At 29.1% G+C, this 18494-nt stretch overlaps 1 protein-coding gene across 4 annotated transcripts in view; it reads right to left on the bottom strand.

The window, feature by feature from the left end:
- Positions 1-18494, bottom strand: part of LOC145314572 (kinesin-like protein KIF12) — a 63584-nt gene that overhangs the window by 8889 nt on the left and 36201 nt on the right. For 3 of the 4 annotated variants that reach the window (XM_080154548.1, XM_080154547.1, XM_080154546.1), the window contains 11 exons: positions 18138-18242; positions 17062-17139; positions 15960-16025; positions 15661-15703; positions 9817-10011; positions 8527-8627; positions 6703-6759; positions 4301-4359; positions 2977-3071; positions 2301-2425; positions 1694-1756 (listed from right to left, as the gene is read on the bottom strand). In XM_080154548.1, coding sequence (XP_080010674.1) covers positions 1694-1756; positions 2301-2425; positions 2977-3071; positions 4301-4359; positions 6703-6759; positions 8527-8627; positions 9817-10011; positions 15661-15703; positions 15960-16025; positions 17062-17139; positions 18138-18242 — 987 coding nt within the window. The remainder of the gene's footprint in view (positions 1-1693; positions 1757-2300; positions 2426-2976; positions 3072-4300; positions 4360-6702; positions 6760-8526; positions 8628-9816; positions 10012-15660; positions 15704-15959; positions 16026-17061; positions 17140-18137; positions 18243-18494) is intronic. The other variant, XM_080154549.1, reaches the window with a different exon arrangement.

Below are 18494 nucleotides of genomic sequence, written 5' to 3'. Positions count from 1 at the left end.
ACAGGGTAGCCTCGTCCCAGGAAGGTTTATAAATATTTTTTTGGGGGGTGGGACACCCCTAACCCCCCAAAAAATGAAAAATATCCCCCCCCCCAAAAAAAAATAAGAAAATTTTCTTTTTAAAACTAAAATTAAAATAGTGGGGTCGACTACCCCCCCACCCATATTTTTTTTATAATTTTCTTTAAAATATAAAACACGAAAAATTAGTTTGATCAAACCTCTTGGGGCAAAGCCCCTAGAGGCCAGGGGCAAAGCCGCTAGTATACATAAAAAGCAATAAATAAGTACCAAGCTTCTCATTTTTGGGAACTGACAAAATAGAAAGGGTGAAATACGTTTAATCCTAAAAAAAATACCAAGCAAGCACATATTTGACTTCTAGATATTTGACTGACAAGTAGATTTTAATCAGTATTTCAATAATAAATCACCACAGATCTCTATAATTAAATATCACATACTTGATATAAACAATTAAAACGTCTACATAATAAAAAAATAGATATATTGGTAATCTTAGTTATATTGTATATGTTTAATCGCCATAGAAATTTAAATCAAAAAGTTTCTTTTTGAAAGTGAGTTTTTGATTAAATTTGGAAAATATACTAATAGTAATATTAAGTTATACTGTATGAGCATATATGTAAAGAGTATATAAAGGCTAGACATGTAGATTATTATATTAATAGGCAACAGATAGGTAAGAATATTCTTATAAACAGAATCATATAATATTTTACTACTACACATATTAAATGTTTTTCGAGTAATATTCGCACAATTCTTCTGATGAAACCAAATACAGAATTTAAATATGTGTGGGAAAGATTTTTTTAAAGTCAATTTCATGAACTGGAGAAGTTTTTTAAAATTATTAAAATGGAGGTAAACAGGAGTAGGAAAGTGTAATATAAACATTACTTATTAACTAAATCTCAAAGTTATTAATACTGATTTTAAGTATACTTATCCAGTTCATACTTTTCATCGTAGTCAGGTAAACTTACATGTTAATGTAATCGTCCAGTTTTTATATATTTTATAATTGCAAGGATAATTATATCCAAGATCAAACAAAGATCCAAAACGTTTGGGTAAATATTTTTTTTAAAAACAAACTAATGACTATAGAAATTCCGCGACCGTCATAACAATAGACAGTTCCTACTGCTACTATATCAGATGCGCGACATTAATAGACAGAGTAGGGGGGGAGGTGTCTTTGACTAAAACAGACGCAATAAATAAATGCACAGTGAAGAATGGTCGTAAAATCAAAAAAAGTTGGTTGTCTGTTGCGTGTTACTTAACCTAAAACCCCGGGGTGTACAAAAAAGTAAAAATGTACTTCAAATTGTGTATGAGGAAACCTGAGCTGTATAGAACAAGGTTTCGTGTTAATAATGTATTTTTACAATAGAACAAAAGAATAATAAAAGAGATTAGTATCAGAATATACAAAAAAGGTATTTACCATAATACGGCTTTTTGATAAAGCCAGGAAACAAAGAAAATAAATATTCAGCAGGTGTAAAATGTAATATTAGTCAAGTGTTAATATTTCTTAAATAAATCAAATTTAATCTAAAACTAACTTTATTTAACCTTTCTGGAGATTTTGACAGACAAGAGTAAACAAACACTTTCTATTACTTTTATTGTGGTTTACAGGGTGGTTTGATTTCCTTGTGAGAGAGGCACTTCTTGAGTTGGTTGAACTACTCCCGTGTTTGGACTGGATATCATCATCCTTGTTATAAATACATAGATAGATAATTGGCTAGACGTTTATAAAGATTGCCTTGCCTATAGATAGACAGACAGATATATAATATTATGAGTTGGTTTTTACAAAATTATGTAATAAATTATTTAACCAATACTATAACTTTTGTAATTAAAAAACAGCAGTTATTTGAAAACAATATTAAATGGAATGTAAGAATATGAATTTTTAATGATTTCAAACTTGAAACTTTTCTACATTTAGTGGCTGTCTGATTGTAAGGAAATTTAGTGAAGACTTATAAAAAATGATATACTTTATATATATGCGTTAATAGATGTTCTTTACGTTTCTTTGAATCCATTTTTTATTTATCGACCTTCACTTCTATGGATGTTTTTATTCTTCATGAATTTTGCAATGCTTTAATATATTACTTTGATTAAAAATTTATGATGTAAACACAAAATATTTACATTTTTTATGAAATTTAAGGATATTTTCATCAATAGCGTAGCAATGACAACTGTTACATGTATGTATATAAAAATAAAATCAGACAACTTACATTGAAATCTGCTTGACTATTTCTTGGGTTGGTCCATATATCCATTGTGGGGGAACTACGCCTCCCCACTCCGTTGTGTCCCTCCCCGTTGGGGTTGTGCAGGTCTGGGGCTGATCCAGACGTTCCTAAATAGATAGACAGACTTGTATGTACATATATGGAAAAGGTATGCTATAATAAATTAATAGACATGTAAAAAGATAATCAATAAAGCTTGATAAATAAAAATGCACTTGATTAGTAGTTAGCTGAAAGATCCTCATATATCAGATTAATTTAATTGTATGTTTAAGAAATTAATGGCAGGTGTCCTACTATATATGTTCTTGTGTATTGTTCTTCGAATAATCACTTTCTTTGTGATTAATAGAGGAGCTAAAAAACATAATGTTAGATTGATAGATAGATATTTACCAAATTACAAAAATATCTATAGAGAGCAATAACAAGATAAAAAACCATTCAAACTCCAAAGTTTCATTGCTTACAAATTTTAAAGACATTTTTTATATACATAGATAGATAATAGATATCAACCTGAAGATCTAGGTAGAGAACCATTATAAGATAAAGACATAAGTTCTGTAGAGTCGGTTAACTTACAGGTATAAAGATAGGTGGATAATATTTAGATCTGTATGGCTATATGCAAACAGACAGATAGATAGATATTAACCTGAAGATCTAGGTAGAGAGCCATTGTAAGACAAGGACATAAGTTCTGCAGAGTAGGCTGGCCTCGCTGGAATTATGGGGGATCGACAACACACCCTAAAAAAATCAGGTTGAAGATGTCCTTTCGCCTATAAAAACGCTGCATCGAACATTTAATTATTAAACTCCAAAAACTTTTTTAATCTAACTTTTTCTATAATTTTTCCCTATATTTGTAATATAACAACTAAATATTAAACTAAATAATTTTGTAGAAAAAAAGTTAAACATTTAAAAATTTAAGTAAGTTAAAATTTTACTCTTTTTATAAAAAGAAAATTAATATTCAAATTTTACATAGGTTGATTTTACAAAAATAGTGCAGCTTTAACAGATTACAATAATATGATTAATTTCAACAAGAGCTGGATCTTTAAATCATTTTAGTAGTGAGCCTGATCAGGGTGAGCCGAATTTCAGCCAATCACAGCGCGGCATTTCATAAAATGCTGTGCTCTCATTGGTGGAAAGTTGGCTCACCCAGATCTGGCTCACCACTAAAATGATTTAAAGACCAAGCTAAGGTATTTTAAGTAAATTATTGAAATGTAAATTTTAAGCAACAGAAAATCTTGAATTTTTAAAATCAAAACAAACGCAGAAGGTAAATTTATAATTGGAACGTAGCAAAGGACTTTGAATGCCCGAATGCCAAAAAAACCATACCCTAGTTATAGAGTAGCTTATAGGATAATAACAAAAGAAAACTAATAAAATACAACTACGTCTGAATATTTAGAATTTCTTCAAATTAAATTTTAAACAATAGAGATTTAATTATGTAACCAATTTATTAGCTTTAACAAATAACTAAATATTTGGTAAGTATCAATTTCTAATGAATATCTTTGGGTTTACTTGTAAGTATTGAAAGTAGGTATAAAAAATCTACAAAACATTCAAAAATCAACAGAATAATTATTAACTATTTTTATGAATAATCATTTCAATTTCTTCATATGAAAATCATAAGAATGTACTTTCCAGAATGGCTTCGAAACCGAATAATATCCGCTGGATGAAAACTGGTTCTTAGCCATACTGAAAAATCATGTATCGTATCGTGTTATAGACAATTTTTAATGAATATTAAAATTTAAATTAATAATATTCATACCAGTTTTGTTAGCACGGGCCTTCATCCCCTCGGGGCTAACTTAACCGGATTTGATCTTATAAATTATCGTTTTACTATCTGCGGAAAGTGTCTATAATACGATAAGATACATGATTTTTCAGTATGGTTGAGAAATAACTATTCATTTTTTAAAAATCAGAATACTTACGAGTTAACATCTTCTAGTTTTTTCAGCAATCTCTCATTTTCTCTACAAACCAACTCCTGGCAATTATTTTATTCTTATTTTCTTGTATTTTATAATGAAGACAACATAAAACATTTCTTTAATTCAAGTCCTATTAATCAATCCATTTTGATTCTTGTTTGTCATTGGACTTATATTTTTATCATATTTTTATTCAGTTGTATTATTTTCAATCAATATGTTCCTCATGACTTAGTCCGCTTAAATTAAAAATATTTAATGTAATAAATTGTTTGTTTGTACAGTATTTTTATCAACAAATATAAATTCTATATCTGAACCCATCTAGATGCGAAAAACAATATCTTTATGCATTTCATGTTTTATGGTATTTGTACAGAAATATTTTGACATATTTTTATATCAAATATACATATATTATTTTGTATTTTCCAAACTTTCATCTTAAATAGAGCAGATCATTCAACGTTTATGGATAAAGAGTTCAAGTAAAAAAATCAAATGTCTTTATTACTTGAAATCTTGAAGATATACCCCAAAATGTATGATGGCAATTTAGATACCCTTCTATTATATAATACCTTAACCAAGTTTCTAACTAAATCTTTGACGATTTGGCATAAAAAAAGAGGGGTATAGTCCTTTCCACGACATCCCTCCATAAGGAGCGATTCTTCGTATTTTTCACAGTAGCTTTTCTCCTATTTCTAGCCCCTGCGGGGGGCTCTAACCCTGCGGGGCCAATTACCTAACCCTGTGGGCCAATCACCTAACACAATATAACCTAACCTAACCTAAAATAACCTATAAAAAGCCATTTTAAAAATACGAAGAATCGCTCCTTATGGAGGGATGTCGTGGAAAGGACTATACCCAAAAAGAGGATTTGATCTTTTCTCAAAAAAGACAAACCCGTTTTAATTTGTAATGAAATATTGTGCTAGATCTCGAGCTGTGGTGCTCTGGATAGGTTAGTAGATTCACAATTAGATAATGTTTTCTTTATGTCTTTGTTTGAGCATGAATTTAATTAGATAACACCATAATTTGAACCAAAATAGTTGGGCTTATTTTAAAACTTTTCATCTAAAATCTTCATTTTAATTATTGTATACTTCCCACTTTTCAAAATTATATGACTATTTTTTTTATAGGAACCCAGTTAAAGATATTGTCATAATTTCTATGACTCATTTCAAAATTTTTATGACTTTTTTATTTGTCATTTTATTTGATGGATGTTGTCATCCTTTCCATAGACTATGACTTGATTGTGAAACTCCCCATGTCAAGGTTAGCAGGGGTTCTTGTCGATATACCAGGCAAATTCCCTCACAAGCCAAAACAGTGACAAATATACAAGATATTAAAGTAGTAGGTTGTATAATTATATGTAATTTAAACTAACTGAAAGATCTGATTTTTTATAAAAAAGAATATATGGCATTTTTAAAAACGGAACCCCATATAAAAAGGAAGTTTTTATTTTTTTAGGATTCAAATATTAATGTTTGTCTATACTGTTTTTCAGAATAATTATTCCTTTCATCAATAAATATGATTTTTCTTATCGATAACAGATAGTTTTAAAAAGTAAAATATTGTATCTAGAATTGAAAGCATTAGAAAAGAAAAATTTTTTCTTAGTAGAGTGTAGATATAAGTAACTCTACAATCCAAAAAGATATGTCTCTAAAATAGAATATAAAAAAGATTTCATTCTATATGAACCTTATTTTGTTGTCAAAAAATATTTTATCTTTTATTCATGGCAAAGCTATATACCCCTGCAAATCTAAAAAGTAAATTTTGTTGTCAAGGACACCTTTTTGACTTTGTCATAGCATGTGATAAAAGCTGTCATGAACAATAAGATATATGAGTTGGAAAGAATTTTAATGTTAGAGGGAGATTTAAAACCTGCATCAAATTTTAAGGATTTTTTATAAAATTCGTTTTTTGTATAATATTTTATCTAAAAGCGGAAATACAATTTAAGTTAATTAATTTTGACATCTGTGATTGGTGGATTGAAAATTATCTGCGCTCTGATTGAATAAGCTTAAAAGTCGTACATCATTCAACCAATTAGAGTGCAGGTAGTTTCCAATCCACCTATCCTATTGGTCAAAATTTATGAACTTAAATTGTATTTCCGCTTTTAGATAAAGAATTATACAAAAAACGAATTTTATAAAAAAAAAATCCTTTAAATTTGATGCAGATTTCAAATCTTCCTCTTACATTAAAATTCCTTTCAACTTATATATCTTAATGAACAAACAATTTTGCTTGAACTCGACAAAACGTTTAACATTAATTTTTCTTCTGTAATAATTTTTTTTCATGTGACTTCTAGAAACAATAATAAAATCTGTGAAAGTTTTAGAATAATTTTCCTGATCTCTGAGCATCATATCTCTCACGTTGAAAAGGTCCATGTTCTCTTTCCTCAGGTCCTAAATAAAAATATATAAATAGGCGGGAATAGTCCCTTTCGTAACATCGCCCCATAAAGGGCGATTCATCGTATTTTTAAAATGGCTTTTTTTAGGTTAGGTTAGGTAAGGTTAAGTTATATTGGGTTAGGTGATTGTCCCACAGGGTTAGGTAATTGGCCCCTCAGGGTTAGAGCCCCCCGCAGGGGCTAGAAATAGGAGAAAAGCTACTGTGAAAAATAAGAAGAATCGCCCCATAAGGTGCGATGTTACGAAAGGGACTATACCCAAATAGGCTTTTTGATTTTGTGTAAAATTAAAAAAAAAAAAACATTTAAATCTTTAATTGGGGAGGGTCATTTTTATTCATTAAAAGCTTTGCTCCAGGTGTGGTGAGGGACTTTCCCCCAATATTTTTACATTTTTCATTTCAGGAGGGTTAAAAATGTTTAGTATGTTCCCTAAAAAGTAGACACCAATCGGTTCAGTGGTTACCAACAACTAGACCTAAAGAAGTACAGTCAGACAGAAATCGTTCTATTTAGATTTTTTTCGGTTATAACATATAGAGTATATTATTAAGAATCTAAAAAATATTTAGTTATAAAACCTTTTCGAAAATTTAAGAAAAAGAAGTACTTATAAAATAGAATATTACTTTCATTTTACAAAAGCGCTTTCAAATAAATTTTTCGTCGTTTGTCCTCTTTTGTTATTAAATATTATACAATAAGATTTTTAAAAATGTTTTTCATATCCTTTTATTAGATTATCTGAATTTTGAAAAGAAAGCTAATTATGTAAATTATCTTATATTGATTGTTAGATTATAAAATAGATTTATCTAAAATCATTAAAATTCATTTCGTTAAATTTAAATTTGATGATTATATAATTTATTGAAAGTTGAGTATCCAATTTAAAGTATTATGAAGAGTTAACTTCTAAAATTTATTTCTATCTATCTATCAGGGCTCGGCAGACGCGCCTTAGCTGTGCTCAAGCCTCTAATTCTATCCCACTTGTGTACAAAAATTAAATTATCAAAAGATGGATGGTCTTTTTTGAGAACAGGTTTATTTAGACATAAAGCTGAATTTTAAAGTTATAATATAACGATTTCACTAAAGCTTACACTCGGCTGCCGAGTCCGGCTATTCATCTATCTATCTACCGACCTAATTCTTCTCTATATAGTCCTTAATAAGTTCAACCAGAGTGCTTGAATCCAACTATATACATATCTATCTATCTATATACAGACCTGATTCTCCTCCATATAGTCCTTGATAATTTCAACCAGAGTGCTTGAGTCCAACTATATACATATCTATCTATCTATATACAGACCTGATTCTCCTCCATATAGTCCTTGATAAGTTCAACCAGAGTGCTAGAATCCGACTATATACATTTCTATCTATCTATCTATATACAGACCTGATTCTCCTCCATATAATCCTTGATAAGTTCAACCAGAGTGCTAGAATCCAACTATATACATATCTATCTATCTATCTATATACAGACCTGATTCTCCTCTATAAAGTCCTTGATAAGTTCAACCAGAGTGCTAGAATCCAACTATATACATATCTATCTATCTATCTATATACAGACCTGATTCTCCTCCATATAATCCTTGATAAGTACAACAAGAGTGCTTGAATCCAACTATATACATATCTATCTATATACAGACCTGATTCTTCTCCATATAATCCTTGATAAGTTCAACCAGAGTGCTTGAATCCAACTACATACATATATATCTATCTATATACAGACCTGATTCTCCTCCATATAGTCCTTGATAAGTTCAACCAGAGTGCTTGAGTCCAACTCATTCAGCCTCTGCTTGTCTATCTTCTTCTTTGTGGCAGGTGTGGCTGAAACAATGTTTCAATTAGTCATCTATACAATCAGTGGCGTACCCAGGGTTATACACCCCTCCATAATTTCAAGTGGGGTGAGATTTTTTTCTTGGCGCCCTCTTTGTAGAATAGATGGGTATATGGAGACCATGTAAAAACTTTATTTTTAGTTTGAGTTTTAGTAGGGTTATAAACCTTCCCAGGAAGCTTAATTGCAATGAAGAACTTTGGCGGTCCAGCAATTAGTAAAATCCAGATACATACAGATTAATAGACACACAACCTGTTACTTTTATAAAAATAGATACTGAAGTAACAGGATACAATAAGGGGGGAGAGATGATATGTAACCCACCCTTGAAATTGTTAACCCTGTTTTTATTTATTTTTACCTTATGTAACTTGTCTATTTGATTAAATTATTTAACAGACAAGAAACAAATTGCCCCTTTTTTAGATGCGTAGCAACACTGTAAGTCGTGATTTAGCTAATCTTCATTTAAATGGACTAAAGATTAAGGGGAAATGAATTCTTTTTTGTTGATTTTTCTATCGCCTCAAATTTTACACTAACCCTTTATCAGTGTCTGATCATTTTTTCTTTTAAGATTTTGTAACTATTTATACGATCTTTTACATTTATAATTTGCTTGATACTTATCTATGGATGACTCATCCTTTTTTTCTTGAAAAAATGTAAGTAGGTGGGATGGAGTATTTAGATATCCCAAATTAATTACCCTCCTTTTGTAAAAAAAAAGCTATAGTCTCTATGATCCTTGTTTAAGACAAATATTTTCAATTTGTTAAATAAATTGCAACGTAAATAAACTTTTTTTTCTTCATTTTTTTGGGCAAAAAACTAAAACAAAAAGAAATATAATTGATTCAGTAAAGTAGCTAACTACAAAAAATGCTTTAATGTATATTCATTATGTACAAAAAAATATAATGATGTTTCAGGAATTATTTAACTAATTAATAAAGCTAAGTGTTTTTTTTTGGGTGGAGGGAATTTTTGTAGAGAACTCGTAATCAAACACTTTGTATGGTCAAATAAAATGTTCAAAAAAGATGTTTTTCAATAATTGAACGCCAACCACCCCTTCCAATTTCATAAAGCAACTATAGTAACGATTATTTCATGACTTATTCTTTAAAAGATTTAAGATACACAATTTTTTTCTAAAACATCTAGACTTACAAATGAATAATAAGGAAGACACATGGCGCAGCGTATCATGGCTGCGCTGGGACTCTGGCCGGGTGCTGCTGGCCGGCCGGCTGCTGTAATCCAGGTCGAGCTCCAGCTCTTCCGCGTCGGACAACTCGTGCAACCTGGACTCTAGGCGGCGCAGCCCACCATTACTCGTGGCGCCACCAGCGGAAGGATCTGCAACTAACAAAAATGCACGTCATCAAATTTGGCGGGAAATTTTAAAATTTTAATTTTGGAAGATTTTTTGTCTTTAAATTGGAAGATTTTTAAGATCATGCACCAAACAGTCAGACATGAAATACAAAAAAAATAAACTGTTAGAATCAGTTTTTTAACAGTCTTGTTTTTGAAGTATTTAAAACGATAAAAACGTGCATTTTTGTCAGTTACAAGATCCAAACCATTTGTTGTTTTTTTAGTTCGGACAGAGATTTTATTAAAATTACCTAAACAAAGATGTTTTCCAGGAAATAATCTAAGAACAAAATGCCAAAATAATACTCTATCATCCAATACTTAAATCTAAATGTGCATAAATTTATTAAAAAAGGCATTCAAAACAGAGCAATTACTTTAGAAAGTACAGATTTTAATGAGATAAATTTGCAATCAAAACCAGCAATTAAAAAAATGGTATTGAAATAAAATTTTGATTCCAGTGCATTCTCAATTAATCTTCCTAATATTACATAAATTAATTTTTTAGAGTGCTTTTCCCGCTTGTTTTTGGATCATCATAATAATTTGATTATCTCTGTCCGTACTAAAACTAAAACACCCGTGCAACAAACACACATACATATAGATAGATACAGGATACAGGGATAGGATAACAGAAAGATAAATCTATATAACTGCAATTTGAAAGTACAAAATTTTAGAATTTGTTGGAAAAGATAATCTAATTTCTACTAGCTTATCCCTGTATACCTTAGTAAAATTTTGAGATTTGAATTTTTAAGAATAAAAAAGTCTGTAAAAACATATTATTTTCACATTTAGAACAAATAATAGCATAAATTAAGTTTAAAATTCCAAATCTCTAAATCAAATTACATCAAACAATAAATCATAGTAGGATATTTATTTCATAAAATATTGACTTTAGACTATGAAAAATCTGTTATTTTTTAGCACGCCATAAAGGCATATTTTAGAGAATCTGTGCTTCAATTTTCATTACAAATTACAATATAATGTAAATTAAACAAAAGAAAAGAAAAGAAGACCGCTTTAATTTTGCTTATATAATTTGAAAAATAACACCAATTTGTAAATATAACTAAACATAAAAATTCAACAATTTTTATGAGCGTAGCTACTCAATAACTAATGAATGGCCTTCCGTAAGTCTTAGTCAATAAAGTATAATAGCTGTTTATCTGCTGATTGTTAAATATTCGACCAAATTTTTGCCAAAAAGTTATAACAGCGCTACTTACAAACAGTATTGCTATGAAAAATGTAAGTGGTTTAACTGGTAAATGAAAAATTATTCACATTATTATTTACTCAATGTATGGACAAGAACTAAATTACAATCTAATATATATTTTACGACGACAGCTATACGAAACTTTTTAAATTAGAAAAATACTTTGTAGACCGATCACGGATTAATAATTAATCTAACATACAAGTAAATTTCATACATAAACATTCATATCATCTATAAGTTCGCACCTTGACTGTAAATGGTAGTGAAAACAAAAGGTTGGTTGTCTGTTGGCTGTCAAACAATATTCAATGTGATTAGGAAGAAATATTAGCATATATCATGTACGTCATAAAAATAGGTCCAAATAAGGGGGGTGTGAAGGGAAAGTTTGAAAGGAAACCCCTAAAAAAGAGATAGATAATAGAAGTATTTTTAGAACCTCACACATGACACTTTCCAGCGCTTCCTAACATATAGATAAAGCAACAATGTCCCAAAACCCAAATATGACAGTAAAAGTTATAAATATATTGAAAAATTAAGTCTAAGTTAACTCTAAGTGTTTAAACTTTGTCCTTGGCACAAAAGAATGTGAGTGTTCGATTCTAAATTGGCTTCAAATGAAAACAGCAAAAAATACACAGCAATAAGAAATTGAAATTGTGTTTAACTTTGAATTACCAGTTTTGACTAAAATAACTAGTAGCCTAACACCATCCCAAGACTTAAATTTAGAATTAAATAGCCTAAAACCATACCGAAACATGTGTGAAGCTTCCCTAGAATTGAAAATTCAGTTTGTTAGCGGTTATTTTGACTGACAAACTTAATACTTTTTTGTGAATTTTTTTGCTGTATTGTAAAGATGTTTATAAGTTATAAGTTGGTTATTGGATTTACACATACCAGAAAGTCTGTACGGTTTTCATACAATCAGACAATTAAAACTTGCTATGATATTACAAGCTAAGTATACCATAGTAGCTACTTTCTTTGGAACTACTCCATCTCATTATATAAAGTAGTAAGATTTTTCTGTTTGAATACTTCAATGACTACAAAACTGATTGATTTCTCCTTTATAGGTAAGCTTCACATAGGTCACGAGTTGGTTTAGGCCATTTTGAAATTAGATTTAATCATTAGGATAGTTTTAGGCTATTTTGTCCCCTTTCTACGCCTTTGAAAACAGAGCCCCTTAGATGTTAGGGGACCAGCTAATAATAATTATAATAGCAGTACCCCTTGAACTATGTACGATAATACTAATTAGCTAATAAAGAATATAAAATTATTGTGTTTTGTATAAACGTTCTGTGTAAAACATGTATAATTTATGTAATCTATTATTTTAGAACATTTTTGACAATTAATGCATACGTTGCGTACATATGAAACAAAGACAAAATACACCATTAAAACAAGAACGACTATGTGACCGGCCGCTAGCTGTCTGGAAGATGATTGTCACGTTATGAAGATGATACGGTTTTAACAAGATAGCATAAATATCCAGAGATCTAAGCGAACAAGACAATAGCCGATGAAATAATCAAAACTCAATAAAAGTTCCCAAAGTTGTTCAGCCAACGAAATAGAAAACGTCATTAACAATCTTTGGGGACTAGTGTAATAACCTATCCAATGTCCCCTCCCTATCTGATAAAAATAAAAGATGAAAGTCATGATTGAATAAAAATTAAACGCCATATTAAAGTCAAACTAACGTAAAATACAAAGAAACAGTCGCATGGGTTAGTATGAAATAATCTTATGAAGGTTTGCCTCGCCTTATTTGTACTTCATTGTATTTGTTACATTTACTAACAGAAAATGGTGAAAAAAGTACGAAGAAATTTAATTTATTAACTTGGTTTATAATGTCTATAAATCAATTGTTTTCTGCCAAGGTGAAACATGTTAAAATTGTATTAATCTTTTTGCAAGGTAATATCAAGGACGATAGAAAATCAATTATTTTACTAATTTTAGTAAATTGTCTTGGAGTTTTATATAAATTTTTACATATAAAACAAGGACAAATACATATATCCATAAGAGTATATAAAATTTTACATATAAAACAAGGACAAATACATACATCCATAAGAGTTTTATATAAAAAATCTATATTTTACTATTTTAGAGTTTATTGACTATAAATGACGTTTTTGTTAGCACTTTGGCAATTGTAGAAAAAGAAACAAGGACTAAAATCTAATTTTTAAAAGACATTGCCTCATTTGTCTCAATGTTTATTTTAAATTTCACCAAACTACAGTTAATTACAAAAAAGCAGTTGGTGTATTGAGTATTTTAGAGTAGCTTCACCATATTTGAATTTATTCATGTAAAAATGCTCTTTTAACTTCAAAGTATCAATAAAGATATTCAGGAGAAAAATTTCTAAAAAATTTATATTTTCTTTGATCTTCGCCCTTTATATTTTAGGGAATCTACCTGAAATTGCCTTTACGAGCACAGAACCCCTCCATTTTTTAAATACATTGAAAATAAGCCAGGGAGTAGTTTTCCTCTGTTTGTATATTACTTTGGGTATATTTGGTACTAAATAGTCCCACTGGATTAGTAACTACTTCAGGTGTTTGGCATCGGAAAAAAACTAGCCCCCTCCCAACCCCGTTATTTTTTATTTTATTTTAAAAATAAGGATGGTGTCCAGTGCTAAATAGGAACTTTGGGAAACGCACAAAATTTTGCCTTTAATACTGTTTTCCTATATTTTGCTTATTTATTCTATATTCTAGATTTTCTAGATTTGAAATCTGTCTGTATATTACTCTGTTAAAGTTCACTATCGTTTATCTCTAAACATAACCTTTGAACTTTGTTGTTCTTGTAACTAAACTACAAACTATTTATATTTCTAAAGTGTTTTTTTATATTGAATCAATGTTAACACACATGTAAGGAAATATACTCTAAAAATAATAATTAAAGGTTATACAAAAATTTTTTTTTTAAAGTTCATTCAAGTTTAACGAAATGTTTTAATCCTTTCATTTTCAAAAAATCTAACCCTTTGACTGTGCTTGTATTTGCAAATGAAGGATTCAAACATATCAAAGTTAGGCAGTTAAAAAACAAAGTTTTCTTATAAAGTATCTATAAAGTCAAAGGCTATTTTTTAAACTTACAAGCTTTTAAAAGAGCTATTTTTTCTATGCTACCCCTGTTATTGATATAACTAATTACAACTATCAACACTTTCTATAGCTATGCTTTAACGTAATTATAATAATGACATTTACACCTTTTTGGGTTGAAATAATAATTCCACTTTATTTTAACAAATATAGAATAGTACAATGTAAATTTTAAGTAGCACAAATTACTTTCAACAGCCCTACTTTATAATCAAAAGCAATGAAAGCTATTGTAGTTTTAATAATTGATGAGCTAATAAATTCCATATATTACAAAGTTATAACAATTATAAATTATTTCATTGGAAAAATGATTTAGAATATTGAAACAAGGTGAATTAGAGACGACTTTGTCCAATAATTAGAAATAAAAAATAACAATAAACTGTATAAATCAAAAATAAAAATTAAAAAAAACAGTCTAAAAGAAGTGGATCATTAATAACATAGCAATTTTTTAGGTATTATAAGTTAAAGCCATGGAGATGGTTAAGATTTGTAATGAATTTATTTGAAAAAACAAACTTTGTAAGAAATCAAAGAAGCAATACATATAAAGGAAATGAGTTGCTGAACATGTACTATGACAAAACGAGGTCAATTATGTGTCATACTTTACTTTTAATTATGTGTATTACTATTAATTTTGGCTGTAAGGAATAGTATTCCAAAATTAATTAAAGATACATAAAATCTTATAAACATTTCCAGTTAGATTAATATGTTTAATTTTCATGTTTTTTTTAAGATTTTGATAAACAAAAACAAAAAATTTCTTCAATAGAATTTTAATTAAAACATTTCCACTGAATTTTTTTTGCAATTTTTAAAATTATCGAATTAATTATTTATTTTAACGCAAAAGCAAAACATAAAATCCGTTTCTTCATTCCTTCAAGAGAATTGTCCAATTATTATTTAGATACTGTCATTGCGAATGAAAAAGTTAAACTCTCATCGGACCTTTCTGCAGCCAAACAAATACGAAACAGATGAAACATTTCAACACGAAAAACATGCACAATAATACACATAACAATTGAAATGAAACATAGCATGCAAAAAAAATCTTAAGAATATGTAATCAGACTTTTCATGTTGGAATACTAAAACTTTAAAATTAATTTTCCTCAAAAATCAAGAATAAATGTTTTGCTCACAAGTTAATTAAGCTTATCTAAATGTACATTCCATCCAAAAAAAATGTAAAAAAAAGTATCTTACCTCTACCATCTTGTGCACTTGGCATTAAACCATTCATCATAACCTTAAATATTTTCTATTATTTTAATTTTAATCTAAAATTTAACACTTAAACCATAACATAACGTTTAATGCCTTTAACTTAATCTTAAATTGAAAACACACTTTAGGATAAATCAATTTATTAGAATCATTACTGAACATACATACTGAAATTAGCCTTTTTCTAACCCTAAATTATAAAATAAATAGTACATATAACAATTCAAATAAAGTTACCATGGCTTGTACAAAAATTATGATAATTATTATTATTTTACCTGTCGCATGTCTGGAGTGAAGCTGTGTGTACTGTTTATACCATCACTGTCCGCTAGTTCTACAAGCTATAATAGATTGATTTAAAATAGATAGATAGGGATGTAAAGATGGTAGTTTGATAATAGAAGACAGTCAGACATACAAACATTAACATATAAAGCAATAACTGAACATATTTATCATTTAACATTATTTAGAAGACTGAACAAAAATCCCCTAAAAATCTATCCCAAAATTGCTTAGATTCCGGATGCTTAATATTAATTACATTCTAAAATGACCGCTGAGATAATTCGCTTATTACATTGTAGCTTATTGACCTTGGAATCAATATTCCAAAATCAAGAAAATATAATAATTAGATCGTTGTTGTCAAAAAGCTAATTATCATCATGTTTAAAATAGACATTTCTACGCGTTCTAAATTGTACTTTTCTGTTTTAGAAATAATTGTCAAGTTTAAAATAGATAGGAAAATTTTGACATGCCTAAATGAACACTACGACTGGTCCTAACCTAAGTGTAGTAAAGATTTGGTTAGAAAGAAGTTATGAATGAAATAGCAGACAAATACATTTACTTTAGAATTATACTTTTAATAACAAGTTAACCAAAATATAAGTTGAGAAAAGTTTTGTAAAAAGTCGGGTAAAGTTGGTAATATTGTTATACAAGATTTGAAAACCACATGTACATAGAGGCATTTATAATTGAGAGAACAAGGATGACAATATCTATAAGTAGAGACACACAAAAAAAATTAATGGACTCGGGGACGCCTAAGCTTTCTAATTTGAGGAGGTAAAAGAGAGGTTTGCAAGTTTAAGGGGGATAAACACTATTTTACCCCCACCATTGGACGTCTATGGATGGACTAACGGATAAAGTTATTTATGTTAGACGAATGACTTCTAAAGTGGAGAGTCAATGATTTGATCCAGACGCACAGTCAGGACATTTAGACTAAGATACTAAAATAAATGATAGATTTTCTAAGATTTTAAATCTTGGATATGCAAAGAGAAAGGAGGTAGAAAGAAAGAAATAAGAGGCGATAACATGTAGAGTAACTTCGCTACTGAAAATGTTTGACTTCCTTACCTGGCGAAGGTGATTATTTTCCAGAGTAAGGATTGAAACTTCTCTTTTCAAAGCTACTATCAAAGCTTCTCTTGGGTCCTAAATAGTTAGAAAAATTTTAGTTATCCTTATGTAAAAGTAACAAGATATCTATTTGTCTGTATAAAAAGATCTCCTAACCACCGAACCTATTTAACCCTCCTTTACAGGGAAGCTCCTAATAAGACCCAAGATCAAGAGAAATCAACCCAAGTAAAATAAAAGATGATATTTTCTTACTAAAGCTAAAATCTAAGAAAGTGGATTGAACAACTCAACGCTCAAACCTATCATTTGAAAGAAAAAGAAAATGAAGGAGCAGCTACATTATCAACAATTGAGACATTAACAGTAATTACTTTTATAATAGACATTATTACTTTTCGCCTACTTTTTATTAGCTAATTACGGGTCTAGTTAAAGCTGGGTATAAATCAAATTCCCCCTTTTTTCTGGCCGGAATAGGGACTCATGTTATGAATACAATTTTAAATAAAAAGGTGAATAAATGTATTGAATTTTTCTAGCGATGGGATATTAACCTCACAAGCCTCTCATGAAATAAAATTTGAGCCAAATTATAAGATTTTAAATTACAATAATAAGAGGTATAAACTTTATACGCAATTATTTCTTAGAAAAAATGTTCTTTTCATTCTACCCTTCCTCGTAATTTTTCATTGTCTAAAGTAAAGGTAATTTGTTAATTTTATTTGACTTTTTTATTACACTTAAAGTCAGCAAAATTAAGGTTGTACATTTTGAACATTTTTCTACTTTCTTTATAAATTGAACTTTATCTCTCTAAATAACAAACCAACTCTTTTTAGCTACATTTTCTATCGTACTATCTCTACTTTATCATATTTTTTTCTATCTTTCTTATCGTCTTTTCTATCTTAATTCTCTATAGGTAATTTTGAATATATTAAATTACTTAACCGGTGCTTTTTCTTAAATTGCATATTGGAAAAACTGAAATAAACTTAAAATAAGCGGTAAGGGGGTATTTTTTTCTATACCTAATACTGAGAGAGGGAATTGTCATTGTTACTTACCATAACGACAACCGGTTTTGTCTTTATTTTCTTTGCTCTGGCCGCATAGCGGAGGGTGTTGGACGTCTCTGAGAGGTTACTCTTGGCTGGCGAGACACAGGCAATCTAGATACATAAATAACTTTATGGATAGATAGATAAACATGTAATTAAAGACGACCAAGCTTTTTATTTTGTGAGGAATGTAAAAAATCTAAATAGGGAAATAATATGGGACTAAACTTTGCGATAAATGGATATAAAACTAAATTAATTAATTAAAAAGGTGGTTATAGATGGATTGACAGATTAAATTATTTAGATAAAATAGTGGATGGAAATATGGTAGCTAAAAAACTAGTGTGATTAATTTTGTAT

Source organism: Acartia tonsa, chromosome 3 (genome assembly GCF_053477335.1).
Source record: "Acartia tonsa isolate MP-2025a chromosome 3, ASM5347733v1, whole genome shotgun sequence".
Lineage (NCBI taxonomy): Eukaryota > Metazoa > Arthropoda > Copepoda > Calanoida > Acartiidae > Acartia > Acartia tonsa.
The sequence above is the reverse complement of the archived record's forward strand: the minus strand, read 5'-3'. Positions and strand labels throughout refer to the sequence as shown.